A 17,039-nucleotide genomic window follows, 5' to 3' on the forward strand; every position below is an offset into this window, starting at 1 on the left:
CCACGGCTGACCTTTGCTGACCCGAGCTCCCCGCGGACCCTCAGCAACAGTCCCACAGGATGAATCACGCTGGTTTCAACCCTCAGCGAGCATGTGCCGACCCACAGCGAGTTCAGAGGATCGACGAAACTTCCACAAATTAGACGGAGGATGAAGTGCCCGTGTTGAGGGTCTGTATCCTGCAGCAGCGGCCTCGGAGGAAACGCTGGATTTGCTCTGTGGTGAAATTACATTACAGGCTTGTTTCCTTCAGTCAAAGGTTGCGTCAGCAGTCTGAACTCTGCTTCATGTCCTGCACCTAAAATGAACATGTGCATCAAAGGTCTGACATCTCCCTATAAACACAGAACAGCTCTCATATGCGGTAAAGAACAGAGAATTTACTAGAACTAGATTACAGGATTGAATATAGATTTAACTTGTCGTTTGCATCAGTGTTGCATTTACTGACAAAATTAAAGTGGGATTTAAGGCTGCACATTCAAGCTGCTACTGAAGTTGCCTGCACTTGTAGATGTATGCTTACAAAGTTCACAGAAAAGCTCTTTTTTATGGAATATTAAGGTGTTAACGTGGAAGCTCTCACTTTATCTCTGCAAGAAACAAACACGAGACACCGATTCGAGGAAAATTCCCAGGACTTCTTTTTATTAAGAGAATTTCAGAACATAAGAGAGGGACCAGACACCTGCATTTGTCAGAGAAGGTTTCCAAATTCAGTCGTTTTAAAAAAACCAGAGTGTTTAGAAAAGCCGACATGACAGCGTGGATGGAGCAGGAGCTGTTGTACACGCAGGGTCGTCTAGGAGACAGGTCGGAGGCAATCGCTGTTCCCGGAATGTTTCACATGTTCATCTTCCTCTTTCTTATGTGGACAACACACTTCAACACGCTTTTTTTTTTTTTAAAACACGATTTCAATGGAAAAAAAAAAAAAAAACAAGAGACAGAAGCAAAAGGGAACTCACTGCACATTTAGAGGTCTAAAAGAATCACCCACATTAACATGGCTGAACCGTTAATAAAACATGGATAAAGGTTGAACTGTCGGGGGGAGGAAGGTCTAATCTGTGGAGGAAGAAGAGGGGAGGAGGAGGGCGGGAAGGGAGAAGAGCGGGGAAGGAGGGAAAAACACAGGAGTACACAACTCACAACATAGCCAATCCGGCAGGGACGCACTTTCTACACCACACAAGCCTTCAACAATCATGAAATGCCATTTAAAAAAGATTTTAGTGTGTTCATCTTGCTTGCAGACACTTGATATGACCACTGCAAATCTGCAAGGCGCTCCATAATCAGCTTTGCTTTTTGTGCTAAAAATCTGTACGGATACTTATAAAATCATTGATAAAAATATTCCTCTGTTAACAATACGCCTTGGAGGGAAACCATGTGAGAGACTTGGGGGGGCTGGCTGGCTGGCTGGGGGGTTCAGGGGGGGGAGAGGGATCGTAGAGGAGGAGGAGGAAGCTTGGGCAGTGGTGCTACTCGGACTTGGCCTCCTCCTTGGCCTCCTCGGGGGCCGCCTCCACCTGCGGGTCAAAGCAGACGGGTCAAGGTCAAGACTCGATCCGGCGCCGCGCGCCTGAAGCCTCAAAGTGCCGCTCCGCCGGTCTACCCACCTCGTTGGTCTTGGCCTCTCCGTTCTCAGAGTGGTTTTCCTCGTTTGCCTCTGCCTCTGCGTTCTCCTTCGCCTTCTTGGTCTTCTTGTCCTCCTTCTTGTCATTCACAGCCTTTTCTTTCTGCAGGGGGGGCCACAAAACAGGCGGTCAGCGAGCTGAACGTGCGCTCGAGGCCCGCGGCTTCCGCTTTGGGATGCGAGTTCACGGACTGTCGCTGTCTTACCTTCGCTGCCTTCTTGGCCTTTGGTTCCGGCTTGGGTTGGACCGGTTTCTGTGAAAGGACAGACTGCTGCATTTGAATACAACACTACTCTCTATGCTAACGTGTCACCTTTCTGAACGCACTGGAAGACACATTTTAATGGACAACCAAGAATCAAACTCCAAAATGTTCCCTATGAGGAAGCTTCTTCTAACGCAGACATCATCTGAGGGTTTATAACATCAACATGTCTGCCCCTAACCAGCTTTTTTTAGGAATATTAAGAGCCTCTGCTATGCCTGCTGTTGGTATTAAGTATGTATTGTTCCAGCTCTGCACTTTTTAATGCAAAAACTGTTCTGAATGCTGTTTCAGTCATGTAATAAGGCATTATATTAGCTTTAAGGCATGTCTGTCAACTTAATTACGGCCTAATTCACTACTTAAATGAACTTAACTCATTCTTAAGTTTAACAATGTCAAAAAAAGAAGGTTTTGAGGTTTAGTATTGTCAGGAAGCAAACTAAAGTATTTGATAAAAAGAAAATCTACTCCTCAACCTGTTTTTGCTCCTCTAAAAGCAAAGTATTGCTTAACCTGGCTTGCTGCATGTGTGGAACTACTTTTAAACACCCTGCCATGTCTTTTTAATCTAAATCTGTCGATGTGAATGAGCTGGCTGAGTTCGTATGTGCGTCTTCTTACCGCCGATAACCGGGCCGATCTCCTCTGAGGCTGAAACAGAACAAAGAGTGTTATCGGGGGGGCGTTCGCTCTGATCGGGACTGAATTCTGGAAACACACCTTTAATTTCAACACTTAAGTACTTTCTCCCCCACGTGTCCCACTACTGATTGAAATGTCATTTTAATCACATGTGTGAGGCGCTGCTGAACGTGGCCCCGCTTACCTCCTCCTTTTCTCCTCCTTCTGTTCCGTGAGGCTGAAAGACAGAAATATAACGAGTTAAAATGGGGAAAAAAATAAATATGACACTTCTGAAAGTTTAGATGGTGTTTATACGAACAGGAAGCAGTGGCTAAATGCTCCAGGGCCATATTACACATAATTACACACCTGCTGAAAAAACTTTTTAGCTTCACGTGAAAACAAAAATTTATTTCAAATACAGGCCATTTTAAAGGACTACAGGCCAGAAATGTCGGGCTACTGCACGCTTTCAGTAATGGGCTGTGAGGGCTCAGCCATGTGGGCCTCTGGAGCCATATTCTGAGGGCCCGGGCCCTGCTTGTCCCTTTCACTCCCCCATCTCTTTCTCTCATTCAATGCATGAAGCTCAGATTTGAAAGCTGGCGCGGGAGTCTTTGAGAAGGGGGAGGGACCTGCCGCGGCTCGCGGGCTCCACCTGGCGGCGGAGCCACGCCATCGCAGCCATTTGGGACTATGAACAAAGAGAGAAAATATACATTTTTATCGAAACGCCGCGGCGAATGTACGCTTTTACGGCCAAAATGCAAAGTAAAGGCACTAAAGCATTTTCTAGTGGCATTTTTGGCCGGTTTGGCGGCGAAATGGCGATAAGTGAAGCGTTTGTTCTCGGTAGGTCGGCGACGAAGGTGGACAAGAGCTGCAAAGCATGGCTGCTGCTTGTGCTTTAACTGCATGGAGACCGAAAGAGACTTCTGACTCTCCAAAGGACAGCGGCTCTCGGAAGAAAACGCGTTTTATAGGCCGTGTCCGAGCAGGAAAATATTCATTCTAACACATAAAAAATGTACATTATATCTAGAAAATAGGCAAAAATTACCAGCGATAAATACCGACTATACATAACGTTATAATTAAGTAATGTCTCAGAGGGATGTCTTCACAATCGTTTGCATTGCATTAATAGCTGATATCCCCTTCAAACTATTTTTTTTATCTCCAGAATACGTACCTTTCTCTTGGGCATGTTGATCTCTTGGAGGTTTTCTTACAAATACAACTAAAAACTGTTTTTCTTAGTGGGTTCAGTGCATGTGAAGACGAGTGTCTCCCTTATGCTCGGCAGTGTAGTAAACACACTGGAACAGAGAGGAGAGTGGTTGAATGGGGGGAGGGGTGCGGCTAAAGGCATGATGGATAGGCCCTCGGCCAATCAGGTGACGCCATTCGGGGCTGCAGAACACTTGGAATTTTGGAGCCGGTGATGATCTGAGGTCTGCGCGAATGGCTTCTTGTAGGGAGATGGGAGGAAGCCTGCAAGAATGAAAGGGTTGCATCCGAGGACGTGTTGCCCCGATACAAGTGTGTTTAATTACAGTGAGCCAGAGGCCGCGCGGCTGACCTGCACGCACCGCCGTGCAGGCCCCGGCGGCAGGAGACATGCCCCCGCGCAAAGCCGTGCATCCTCGCTGGCTCGTCTAGAAGCCCGGGCTCACATCTGCAGCCGCCAGCGAGGAGAAATTTCACCGCAAATTCACTTCGTCTCTGAGTCCAATATGGCGCCCACTCCTCTCCGACACATTTTTTTTTTGTTTGTCAGTCGGCTTTCCTAAATTCGTTTCAGGGGAAAAAGCCTTGCGTCGCCTGCCCCAGACGCCTGCAGGGGGCCCACGAAGCCCGTGTAATGTTGAGGCTGCACAAGACGGCGCTTCAGCGCCTGTGCTGTTGCACAAAAGCGCCCAAGTGTTCAAAATCACAGCGGATTTTTATTTATTTCTTAAATCCACCCTCCCTCAACCAATCGCTTATCAAACCCGCATTTACCAGAACACCTGCCGCGGTGCACACCGGCGACGTTAAAGCAACAACAGCCCACGTCTGGCTTGCAGACAATGGGGTCGATGCTGAAATATTCAGACAGTATAACCCTGTTGTCTTGCCGTCCTGATAGGCCTGCAGCCTCCCTGTGCGCGCGCGTACGTGTCTGCGAGTGTGTGCTCCCGCTCGACACAGGGGGGGAGAGAGAGAGAGGGGGAGGGTGGGGGGAGAAAGACGAGGAGGGGCGGGGAGGAAGAGTAGAGGCGGAGGAGGAATGCAAAGCTCCATCCAGCGCTGAGAGCATTTGCGCAGATAGTGTGCGCTGCCTTCGACAGACGCGCAGCATCTCAGCCGGGGAACTTTGTTGTTGTTGTTCTTGCTCTTGTTGTTGTTGTTGTTGTGTTCTGTCTCGCAGTCCGCCTGCAAAGTGTCTGCGAGGAGCACGGCGACCGACCGCGGCTTACCGGACCAGTGTCAGCACCAGGGATTCAACCATGGTGATCAAAGTGTACATAGCATCGTCCTCTGGATCCACTTCGGTAAGAGATAAGAGAGCGCCGGGGCTTTTATATGCGAGCTCTGAGCCGGGTTCATTTGCAGCATCCAGCGCTCGTCAGGCAAAAGAAGGGCGGCTGAACTTTTACTGAACTCTCAAAGTGATGTCCAGTCATCCTCTCGGTCCGGAGTGGTCTGACTGATGCTCTGTCCTCCTCGAGACTTTGGACCCAGATGGGGACCCTCAGCCTCTTGTCCTCTCTCTCTTTGCATTCTTTTATTGTGTCACAGAAAGGAGGAGGCAGAGAGGAAGTTTGAGCAGGGCACCCTTCTCTGTCAGCTGTGGTTTGTCACAGTGTTTCCTGATGTGACGGTTTGGTGTTTTTGCAGCTGAAATGTGGCTGAGCGAGGAGAAAGGCATGCAGCAAAAACCCAGAAGTGCAATGAAAATGGTCTGTTCTGTCACCTGATGCCCGGATAGGGTGGTTCACAGTCTGTGTGTTTGATAGGGGGACAGATCTGACTTGCTCTGTGTAGAAAGTAAGAGTCTTGAGTGTTGCCTTCACTGTCCTGCGGCCAAGAGGACCTTCAGCTTTACTCTTGCCAGTTTCTTCCAGAATGGAGAGGAATGATGGTGATGCAATTCTCCAGGGCCCCTTTTAGACCTGCAGCTGCAGCCCAGGAACACTTATTCTCTGTTTAGGGCTTGTTGTAGGTCTGGATTTGCTTGGACGTACACATTTCTACAGTCAAAGTGCCCTAAAGCTTGATTTCTGGCTATAATGCACTATTCTCAGAATCAAATATATTTAGCTTTCAGATCGGCTACTGCAAGACTTTAAGCGAGATCAATGCTTTAAAGATGGTTTGGTCATGGTCCAGATATATACTCAAATGCTCAATAGTCCAAATTTGAACGTGTTCTGATGGAAGTGGCACAGAAAATAGCAGCCAGTAAATGTAGTCAAGCAGTAAGAAACATATTTGCACTGCAGAAATTAAAGTGCCTCGTCATTCCATGAGGTTCGGATGGCCTTGAGGATGATTTACCCTCGCAGAGCAGCTCCTTATCATAGCTCACACACAGAGGAAGTGATCACGTCCAGAGTCCCTTTTCAGTTGGACAAAGGCCGAGTGACTTTATTGCCCTTACAGTAAATGACATTTGCAAAAGCTCTGCAGCAGTCTTGCAGGACGGGAGCTCCCTGTAAAGTCAGAGCGGCCCGAGTTCAGTCCATCAGTTTGCTGGAGGCTGTCTGGGAAAGTGCATTACCTCTCATTGATCTGTCTTCAGTAGAGTCTGCTTGAAGTGGACATGCTTATGCCCTCTTAAATGTTGCATTGGCACACTTAGACTCACATTATCGTCTCCATTCTACATCTGCTGTAGAGTTGGAAGAAAAGCAGCTGTGTTACTGAGTAAAGTGCCATAAACAGTAGTGCTGTCACACTACGGAGCTTACAGGACCTGCTCCATGTCTGATTTATACAGTATTTATGTTAGAATCTCTCTTTATGTCGTGTCTATCTTTAATGTAACACCAGTAAAACAGACAGACCAGTAAAATGCTGCCAACTGGCAATTTGTGGTTGAAACCCTCTGCCCTCACCAAGCTTGCAGTTTGATTGCATCAGTGACTACCAAACAATGCGATTGCATTCCACTCTCCAGCGGTGTCTGCTGCTCCATTAATCACTCCAATCGAGTTCAGCATGTGAATGGAGCAACAGCCAAAACGGGGAGACAAGTAGGAGTATTTCAAAAACAATGTTTTACTCCACATGACAAAAAAATTGCAGGTCAATGAGAGAGACAATGTAGAATTAGCCAGAGGGATGTATCAGATTCAGCACTCGACAGGCTGCAATAGCCAGCAGTATTCAGGCGGATGTATTTCCTAAAGACACTAAGTTCTGTTCTCATGTTAGAGCACATTTTAACTCTCAGCGCCTATGCTTTCATGCAAAATCTGATCCCAAAGTTATCAGACATGGTTCCATGTAGCGCCAAGGCTGGTAAACATCTCAACAAGCATCAGGTTTAATGGACTGAAGTCTTCATTTTCTAATGTAAGACAACCACAGCAGGCTGACCAAAGATGTGTAATAATGCAGAAAGGTCAGTTAGAGAGAAGTGTTCTATAGAAGTGACAGATAATGAAGAACTGAGGTGAGCTGTGTCAACATGATTGTTCCCGTCTGCGTGATTGGTGAATAGATTAGGTTGGGTGTGTGTGCCCATTGGCTCTTGCTCTATACCTGCAAGTGTATATTCATTGCAGTCCAGTAACAGTCGTGGAATAAATATTATCTTTGTGAAGCCGTTGATGCTGTAGTATTAGGAACATTATAACATGTTGCGCCTTATAATTGAATGCTTTTCAGCAAAACACCACAAACTACAGTCTCACATGTAATTGTGTGGAATCAACAACTTTCTGACATAAAAAGTAACATAGTAAGATTTAAGAAAGGCTTTTTTCAGGTCTGCTTCCTGCCACAGTTAGTGTGGGTTAGAGTTCCTGAGCAGTGCGCTGATTGCCAGCTGAGTTCCCCCCTGTGACCCCCTGACCTGTGCTAGTCCTGCATGAGGGCTGACATCATCATATTTCCAGGCAGTAATGAGAAGCAGAGTGTTTGAGTCACCTGAAGAAATGGTGTTGTGACTGGCTGTGAATTCTCCAGAGAGACCTCTAGTGTTACCGTCAGTTGCTTTGCAAAGATTAGGTCATGCTACAAAGCCATATCCTCATATCAACCCGGGCCATAAACGCATTGTGATGTTTGTACGTGCGGTATCTTTGAGAAGATAGTACCACCTGTTCTTGATTTACCTGGTTCTTAGGTTACATGGAGGTCAAATTTGATTACCAAATACACATGTAAATACATACATACACCTGTAGCAATGTATGAGGCTGTGCAGTGCTAGGCCAGCTGAAAGGACTTTGTGGAAAGAGCCAGAAACACTGACCAGCACCACAGCACTTTTACTGCCTCATTTCCCTTTATGCACTGCAGCCACACCATTGTACAATTTCCTCACTGCCACAATGAATGTACTAAGAATCACAACATCTTGGGAATATTCAACGTGTGCAGCATATTGCATAATGCATGTCCAAAGCTTGTGCTCTCTGCATCTCTGACTGCTCTTCTTCCACTGCAGCTTTGACACCAGGGTCTGTAGGTCAGGCTGGAGTTGGATGGCTGTTCCATTCAGTCAGTGAGTTTGTACAACAGGTCCTCTTTTTTTTTTTGCCCATTTGCTGTTGTTTCACCTTCAGGCAGCAGTGAGGGCACACAGCCAGAGCAGCAGCGTAAGGCTCTTTTGTAATAATGTTGTAATGCTGACTGAGCTCAGGATTGGGTGGAGGCTACTGTTGCTGCTAAAATGCCAGTGAGCGTCTGTTTTCAGCACAAATCAGACCTGATCTAATCAAGACAAAACGCTTATCCCAGCGTTGTTATCATAAACACACAGTGCTGGGCTTGATTCATGTTTCCTTCTGTCCAGACTGGAGTTTCCCGCATTCAAATGTTGGACCCCTGAGCCATTAAAAAGGTCATTTAGTCTTATCTACGAAGACCTTTGAACAAATTCAGTTTAAATGTCTTTTCCTCTTCGTCTGAGTGAATTGAACATGAATTGACCCCAACCCCGATTTGACACAGCTGATTGAATCAGCCTCCACCATATTGATCCAAGCCTGTGCTGTGGATACAGTTCACCCGATCAATGCCTGCCATTGTCTGTCAGCTGTTGCCAGAGTTCAGCCCTTTTCCAGGGATTGATCAGCCCTGGATCTGGTCTCATTGCCCCGCCACAGCTCTCACATGATGATGATGATGATAGTATTGAATCTTAGGTTCTGTTTTGAATCAAAAGAATGATCCATGCAACATTAGATATGTTTCACTTCAACATGCCCTTTAAACCTCAGATCACTTCCAAAATTAAATGTTCATAATTGAATTTTGAAAATGAATTAGATAAACTTTTTAGCATGGTGATGACCTCATATTGTTGCATGTTTATCCAGATGCAGTCATTTCAGACTCACGTTTGTGCTCAAGCTGAATCGCCGAATGATTGCTGCAGTTCTTGTGTGCATGAAGCATCTTGGGAATGTGCTAACACATAAGTAGAGTGCCAGTGCGGTAAAAAAAAACAGACCAGTGTCAAATAGTGTTTGCAAGTGTTTGTTTTGTGCTGTTATCAGTCTACTCAAACCAGAAGTAAGCATTTGAAATCAGTTTAGTAAACTTTAATCCGAGTAACAATTTGTGTGGCAACATTTTCATGATCCTAATTCATGACTGAAGACGTAGAGTCTACAGCCATGCTAGCAGTTCTGCGGGGCTGTGCAGTGGTGCTGTGAGCTAAGTGCTAACATGCTCAAAATAACAATGCCAACATGTTGATATTTAGCAGGTATAAAGTTTTCCATGTTAACTCTTAGATTGTACTATGGTGTGCTAGAATTTGCTAATTAGTGCTAAACACAAAGTACAGCTGAGGTTGATGGGAGTGTCATTAGGTGTTTGTTAATAAACCAAACTTGACCTGGTGATGGCGCTAGAGGAGGTAGTCTGAGGATGATCACATTTATTACAGTTCATCCTGAGGAGGACATTAACATTTGTACTCAATGTCATGTCAGTCCATTTAATGTTGAGACATTTCACCCAAAGCCAGGAATGTCAACCTCATGGTGGCAACGCAGGAAAAGTCACTAGATTCATCAGGGTGCATCATCTGGGAACGAAGGATGTCTTCACTAGATCTGGTGCCATTCCACCCAGTAGACCTTGAGATATTTCACAGGATAAGTAAAAACTTTGACGTGCTGATGGCACCATAGAAAAGGTCAGGGGATCTTCTCTGGAGACAATGAATGTCTGGACAAATCCTATGACAACTCATCCAATTGCTTTTCATTTCGCTATAAAACAAAAATGTTCACTGCTAGAGGAAATATCAGGGAAACATCAGTCAGCAGGATCCTCTTTCTCATTGTCTGTGGGCCACAATGTCTGGTCTAAACTTCATGGCAATATATGAAATCGTTTTTGAGATATTTCCATAATGGTGGACTGGCTGACCAGTGCTGTCGTTCATAAAGCCATGTAGATAGCACAGATAAAACCACCTACGAGCTACTGTCTGATCCACGTCTCGATAAAGACAAACAGCAGAGAGACTGTCCTGCTTTTGCATTTAGTTCAGCTCAGCGTCAGTTCATATTTGCATACCACAGAAAGTTATTTAGGTGTTGTGAAAGAACTCAAAACCTGAAGCCTGCAGGCCTGACACAGGCTCATCTCTCTCACTCTCTCGTCTTTCTGCGAAGGACTGAGGAGTAACTTTCTAGCATTCCAGAGAAATAGATAAGGAGTGAATAATACGAGGCATCAGGAGAGCAGTAGTTGTTTATTACCACACCCAAAACCAGGGTCAGCCTGTTTTCTTCCACATTAAAATCACCAGGAGCTCCACTCGAGACACTAGGGAGCAATGCAAAGGGCTAAAGGAGGCAAAGCTGGGAACTGTCACTGTGCAATTAGAGTTGGGGGCAGATGGCATGTGGCCAGTTTGCCCTACAAATTAATTTTGCTTGGCAACAGTACAATGCAGCCTTGAATGGGCAGAGTGCACCAAAAGAAAGGAGGAAAGAGGGGAAAGTGGATCATTGCGTTTAATGTGCCGTTTTGGCAGTTCAGGATAACGTTAGTTTATTATAGTTTTGGATGAGAGTACCAGCTTAATGTGTGCTAACGTCAGTCCAAAGGGAGAAAGAGTAGGCAGACAGAGGACCGTCTGTGTTTAGACGCTGACTGAGTTAGAGTTTGAGCTCATGGTGTTCCACTCCGTTGCGTCGTCCCGCGCTGGTTTCCAGAGCAGGTGGGGTTTTAGGACTTTGGCCTCGGGCACGCAACTGCCATTAAATGATTTGAACTGTACCGCGGCTAATCTGCCAGCATTGTCAGCTCCCTCGTCTCCATGCCTCAGTGTTGTTCCAGCAGATGGCTGTTAAATAATCCACCTGTCTCATCGGCACATCGTAAAGCTGGGAGGAGCCCTCACACAGAGGTGTCTGGACTGACAGGGAGACCATGCACTGATAATCGTCTGTACAGCCTTGTAGTGGTTTTACCATGAAGTTGACTTAGTTTGATTTTAGGTGTGTGAGTGTGCATGTGTGTGTGTGCAGCTGAGCCTGGACGTGTGTGTGTGTGTGTGTGTCTCCAGACTGCAGGCCTTATTTGGCTCGTGTTTGACCAGTTACCTCCTCTCGAGTCCCAGAGGAGCTTTTGTTTCCGTCTGGCCTTCTAGGGCCATCCTCCCTCTGACACACGCCCACTGAGACCTCATTGGACCACAATTTCATACGCTAATCACACACATACACACGCACACATACACACACGTACACTTCCATCTAGATAGAGGCAGAAACAGGAAGCACAGATCCAGACAAGCACACACTTCTATCCTCTCTGTAGCTTTATTATTCTCTTGCTCTGTGTGACTGTATTTGAGACAGAACAGCTTCAGGACACTCCTGGTAGTGCACTCTGAAAAAGAGCCTGCCAAAAGTCACTGTGTCATTCTTCACACACTTTTTCTTCCTGTTGGGTTGTACAGTTGGTTATTTTCCTCCTCTCAGATGAAAAGCTCGTGGTTGTGCATCAAGCATGGTGGAAAAGTGTGAAATCTGGTTTTGTGCCAATGTAGCAGAACAGCCTTTTAAAAATAATCACATCTGCATAAAATTCCCAGATAGTGAGAACAGAGAGCAGCTGTCACGTGGGGACTGCCATCACAGTCCTTTGCTCACATTCTCGTCTAATTTGACAGTCAGTCAAACTCAAAGTATGCGACACCTTACAGATACACGTGAAATGGTCCCATGATGTGAAATGATGTGAATTTTCCTGTTAAAGTGTAAGGAGGCTGGGAGTCCAGTCTTGGGAGTCCTCTTCACTATCTGGCATCTTTCAAGCCGATAAAACACAATCGGTCCCTGCAGCCTTGCCTGATTCTCCAATTCTCTTGTATCGCTTCATTCAGTTGTGAGCAAATGAGCGGTAACTTAGTAACAGAACAGATCTCTGTAGTGTCATTTCTCACGGCAGAGAGAGAGTGTCCTTATTCTTGGAGCAGACTGATGGCAGTATGGTGAACCGAGGCCCTTATGTTTCCTCATAAGGCTGAAGTTAGCACATGTCTGACTGACAACTTCCCCTCTGTCGTCCTCTCTCATCTCCACGCACGCAGATTAAAAAGCAGCAGCAGGACGTGATGGGCTTCCTGGCGGCCAATAAGATCGAATTCGAGGAGTGTGACATCGCGGCCAACGAGGCCAACAGGAAGTGGATGAGAGAGAACGTTCCGGAGGAGTCCAGGCCGGCCACGGGGAACCCTCTCCCGCCACAGATATTTAACGAAAGCAAATACTGCGGGGTGAGGCACGCATGCACACAGACGCTCTGAGCCATGTGATTGTTCAGGTACAGCACTGCTGTGTTTGGTCCCATAGCTGCAGCTTAAGTGCACACAAGTCATGCACGGTGGGTTTTTAGTCTGTGGTTAAAGCTGCACGAACAACAGATCAGACTACGCTTAATGTGAAAGGCATCATATTTTCAGCAAAAAACTCTGAAACTCTGATAAATTTACGTACAGACGTAGCTAACACGAAGATGGTGGAGCATTTAGCAGCCAAAGAGCCAGATGTGTGTCCTTCAGGAGGTGGTGGAGACATAAATGGAGCCAAAAGCAGAGTGAACATTGAATTCACAAAGCAGAGTGCTAATTGTTGTATTTAGTTACTTTCAAAATGTGATACATTACATATAACTAGTTACTTTAATTTACAAATAATCTTACTTCACGGGATTGCTGTCTGTGTGGAGTAATGTGTTACTGATTACACTACTTTTGCATTACTTTCACCAAAATAACTGCAGAAGTACAACAAGCGTTATGGTTAAGTTATGGTCTGTAACAATAATCCTGTCTACTTTAGCCTCAGAATAACCTGGTCTCTATGGCAATGTCAGATCATCTTCTGATTGCTTTTGACAATAATTTTACTGACAAGCTATATTAGAAGCGTTTTTTTCCTACTTGCACATGTCACACTGCTCTCAGGTGTTGTGTCGAAGTCTGTTTCCCATTGGTCCGTGTTTCCCCTTTAGCCTGCACCCAAGCTTAACCCCAACCAGGCGGTGGGAGGCACTATAGGAAACACACTCCTACCAGGAGGAGAACATTGTTCTACAGGAGAACAGATTTCAAGCACACAGCACCAGCTCTGTGCAGGCTCGCACCTCAGCTGTGTCTCACAGTTGTAACCGCAACCTGAAGTGTGCAGGGAAAAGTGAGGTTTCTGCACAATAAAAAGGCACTGAAGCATAGAATAGAAATATGGAAGTATATTTATCTACATTTTGCAACCTAGGAGCAGAATTGTGTCTGCTTTATATTTCCAGTAGTATTTAATTAAATTGAAATATAAGTGATTTTGAATTTTTCTGCCATACCTTCATCCTGGCAGCATTTAGAGGAACAGCTCAACATTTGGGAACGGAGACTAAGCTGAGAATTAAATGGGAAAATCGATACCACCTTTGTACCTATTCATTAAACATCAAACTGGGGCCAGAAGCTGGTTAGCTTAGCTTAGCTTAGCATAAAGACTGGAAACAGAGGGAAACGGTTAGCCTGGCTCTGTCCAAAGGTGACAAAATCCAACTACAGCTCACACTGCATCCTGCTTGTTTCGCCTGAACAAAAACCAAAGTCCACAGGAGGCACACAATGCCTGGTAACACTGCAACTCTCCAGTTTTCACGTTAATTAAGCAGGCATGATATAAAGTGTTAATCAGTGAGCTTCAGAGGTGCTGGTAGGCTTTTTTGATCAGAAGCAGGAAAGCTGTCCCCCCCTGCTTCCAATCTTTATGCTTAACTTTGTATTTAACTTAGCTTAAGTTAACCGTCACCTTGTTCTGGCTTAATATTTAACAGACAAAATAAGACTGGTATTAAACTTCTTATCTAACTCTAGACAGAAAGTCAGTGCAATCCTGCAGTCGTTTTTTGGGGGCAGCTATTCAAAGATGTAATTGAGGGGTGGGGTTGCAGTATTTTTTAAATCCTGTATTGCAGCCCTGCTCAGATATACTCTGCCATGTACCCCAGCCTTCCGCCCGGTGTTAGCAGATGCTAATTTACTCCCATTAGAAAGACCTTTAGCCTGGGTGCACTGAGGTGTCATGCTGAGCAGCTAATGGACGGCTGGAAGTGAAGTTGCACACGCAGGATGGGCTGTATTGAATGTCACGGACAAAGAGAGCAGCATTTCCCAGGATACTTGCAGCTGTTTGTGTGTGCACCGGTATGTGTGTGTGGGAGAGAAATGAGGGAAAACAAAGGAATGAGAAGGAGTGAGGGAACCAGAATAGGGGAGACTGCAGTAAATGGACGACTGTGTTAGCTTGTTTACTCAGGGTTACATTCCCAAAGACAATACCCTCCTATCAGATTGACTGCCGAGGCCTGTCCCTGGACAAATAACAAAACCCTCTCACAAAGAGGTCTCCGTGTGGTATTGCCGCCCAGGTTGTCGCCCCCAGGCGAGTTCAGATTTAGGCGAGCTCGTCCTCTGATCGATCTGCATCTGAACTTCTCTCTGTGTCCCCCTCTTTCTCAGAACTACGAGGCCTTCTTCGATGCCAGAGAGGACAACGCTGTTTATGCATTTCTGGGTCTGACTGCTCCCCCAGGCTCCAAGGTAGGCTTGTGAACACAAACACGCACCGATTGCTGTCCTGTCTTTGAACTGCAGTCCAACAGCGTAACCGTTTTCCCTGTAACGCCGTCTTATGTGCCTAAATATATATTTATCCTCACAGTGTGATTTCCATACAGAAAACACACATATTACATAATACATCTGTTCATGATATCCTCACACCCAAACAGGCCTCTTCTCCTTTTCCTCTCCCTCCGACACGCTGGTGCCTCCTCTCTGCCACAACAGGAACTGCAGGGAGGTGTGCCAGTTACCATGGAAACAGAGGGGTTTTCCTGTGTGCTGTGGCAGAGGATATATAAACCAATATCCTCCATTTTAATATAACACACTCTCCCTCTCCTGCTCTCCCCTTTCTGTCTCCCTCCAGGAGGCCGAGGCTCTAGCGAAGAATGCACAGCAGTAGCAGCTTTACATCGTTTCTACCTGAGACCTCAGGCCTAGTCCTAAACCCAGACCTGGACCCAGACTGACCTGGAACTGATCCAGGAAAAAACGAAGCAACATTTCACTCAGCTTAAAAATATGTTTTTCAGTGTGTGTGTGTGTTTTTTTAATTATTAATCTGTGTTCAGCTGTGCCTTGTCAGCTGCAGTGAAGGGAGGTACTAAAGCAAAGCATTATGGGTATCTACAAACAGCTCTGCTTCCTCCCGTTAACCTCAGCCTGCTAAGCCTGTTGCCCTAATGACGTGTCAATCAAACCATAAGCATGAACGTGTAGCATCCAGTCTGAGAACACATCATCAGACACAACAAAATGCACACACTCTGTAAATTGCAACACAGATTCATCATTAGGTCATCCACGTTCACATCAGACGATGAAACATCGTGACTTATCTGTTGAATCGTGGAAACACCGAGTCGAATGTTGTGCTCCTGCCAATCATGTCATCGCCAAACCCGCAGCACCTGCTGGAAAAGTCCCATTCTCAATGTTTTTACTTCCTTTATATTATCTTAATGCTGTTTTAATAGCAAACTTTTTTCTACGAGATGATATTTCTTTAAAAATGATAATACATGCCAAAATTACAAATCTGCAAACATAGAAGGATGTGAAATTGAGGGTTTTTTTTATTATTATTCGTTGTTTTTGTTTGCAGAGGAGTCGGACAGCTGTTTTGTTTGGCTGTGAGCATCCTGTTCCACATTGTGTTGGTATCCCTGTCTTGCATAAATTGATATCTTCCCTAAAATAAAGTAAAAGACTGCAAACAAAACTACAAGCCTGACTCTCAGTGGTCCTTGGTGGTTTTAATAATGACACAATCAAGCTCATTTGAAATAAGCACTGCCTTCTTATAACATGCTGTAATTTTTCTGCACAATAAATGACTTCAGGTTTATAGAATATGACTAATCTTCCGTTGACATGGCTCGACTGCGCGTGCTTTGGGTGATATCATCGGTTTTGAAACACAAACATTGTGAAAGAGACAGTAGGTAGTTTTGAAGAAGTTATCCCTCCCTCTTGAATTACTGGTATTTCTGATCTGAAACACTGTGCAGCTATTTCCCAGAAATGTACACACATAAAATAATGTATGATCCCTGCAGCAGTCCCACAGAGGATTAGTTTTTGTGCACCTGACTATTCAAACTCCTCCTACTCCTTCAGTATCAACACTATGGCATTGCGTCGTCTATGTTGAGCAAGATTATTAAAGTTGAAGACGGTTATTCTCACATAATACTGACAGAGGAAGACCTGTAGTTTGTGATGAAATTAATAGGAGCTGTGAATCCAGTGTGTGTGGGCACTCCTGGTTTTGTGATTATATTGATTTTTTTCATTCCAGCACCTCCTTGGATATGCACACGGCTACTGCACCTGAAGATTAGCGGCTGATTTTTCCTGATGACCCTGTATAAAAAGCAGTGTATGGTTGGGGCCTTTTGTCATGTTTCAGATGTCTGAGTTGGCAGCATTTGCACCAGAGACTGATTTCCTGTCTAAACGTGTCAGATGGTTTCATTTCATTGACTCTTTTAGGCCCAAATGAATCAATTCAATAGTTCACAAAAAAAGCAAGCGTGTGCTTTTTTGTGTAGCAGAACTTTTTGTGTGTTTGTTCCCTGCCCCAGATCACAACGGTACATAAAGTAGCAACTGAATAATGTGATATATCAATGTATCACTCACAGGGGCCATTTTTCTGCAGGAGGAGTACTTTTGCTTTTGA

General features: G+C 45.3%; 2 protein-coding genes across 3 annotated transcripts; one reads left to right on the forward strand and one right to left on the reverse strand.

The window, feature by feature from the left end:
- Nucleotides 1-620: 620 nt before the first annotated feature.
- LOC121611230 (non-histone chromosomal protein HMG-14A-like) lies at nt 621-3,883 on the reverse strand. Of its 2 annotated transcripts, none has more exons than XM_041943665.1 (6): nt 3,728-3,883; nt 2,738-2,770; nt 2,533-2,562; nt 1,849-1,911; nt 1,626-1,745; nt 621-1,535 (listed from the first exon to the last, which is right to left on the reverse strand). In XM_041943665.1, the coding sequence occupies exons 1-6, from the start codon at nt 3,740-3,742 to the stop codon at nt 1,488-1,490; spliced, it is 309 nt and encodes a 102-aa protein (XP_041799599.1). In that variant the 5' UTR covers nt 3,743-3,883; the 3' UTR covers nt 621-1,487. The 2 variants fall into 2 exon arrangements, with proteins under 2 accessions (XP_041799599.1, XP_041799600.1); XM_041943666.1 differs by having other exon boundaries at nt 1,849-1,896; nt 3,728-3,880.
- A 940-nt stretch (nt 3,884-4,823) lies between these two features.
- sh3bgrl (SH3 domain binding glutamate-rich protein like) lies at nt 4,824-15,340 on the forward strand. Its single transcript, XM_041943664.1, has 4 exons — nt 4,824-5,072; nt 12,311-12,496; nt 14,750-14,830; nt 15,222-15,340. Exons 1-4 carry the CDS (start codon nt 5,028-5,030, stop codon nt 15,255-15,257), a joined length of 348 nt encoding a protein of 115 aa, XP_041799598.1. The 5' UTR covers nt 4,824-5,027; the 3' UTR covers nt 15,258-15,340.
- The last annotated feature ends 1,699 nt before the right edge of the window (nt 15,341-17,039 follow it).

The sequence above is a fragment of the Chelmon rostratus genome, chromosome 9 (genome assembly GCF_017976325.1).
Source record: "Chelmon rostratus isolate fCheRos1 chromosome 9, fCheRos1.pri, whole genome shotgun sequence".
Lineage (NCBI taxonomy): Eukaryota > Metazoa > Chordata > Actinopteri > Chaetodontiformes > Chaetodontidae > Chelmon > Chelmon rostratus.

What these genes read in the sequence shown, in the direction of transcription:
- LOC121611230 (XM_041943665.1), bottom strand. An exon ending in AAGGAGGAGAAAAGGAGGAG is followed by an intron (nt 2,563 to 2,737) that starts GTAAGCGGGGCC and finishes GTTCTGTTTCAG; the next exon opens with CCTCAGAGGAGATCGGCCCG. An exon ending in AGGCCAAGAAGGCAGCGAAG is followed by an intron (nt 1,746 to 1,848) that starts GTAAGACAGCGA and finishes CCCCCCCTGCAG; the next exon opens with AAAGAAAAGGCTGTGAATGA.
- sh3bgrl (XM_041943664.1), top strand. Translation starts at nt 5,028, where the DNA reads ATGGTGATCAAAGTGTACATAGCATCGTCCTCTGGATCCACTTCG. An exon ending in ACGAAAGCAAATACTGCGGG is followed by an intron (nt 12,497 to 14,749) that starts GTGAGGCACGCA and finishes CCTCTTTCTCAG; the next exon opens with AACTACGAGGCCTTCTTCGA. An exon ending in CTGCTCCCCCAGGCTCCAAG is followed by an intron (nt 14,831 to 15,221) that starts GTAGGCTTGTGA and finishes GTCTCCCTCCAG; the next exon opens with GAGGCCGAGGCTCTAGCGAA.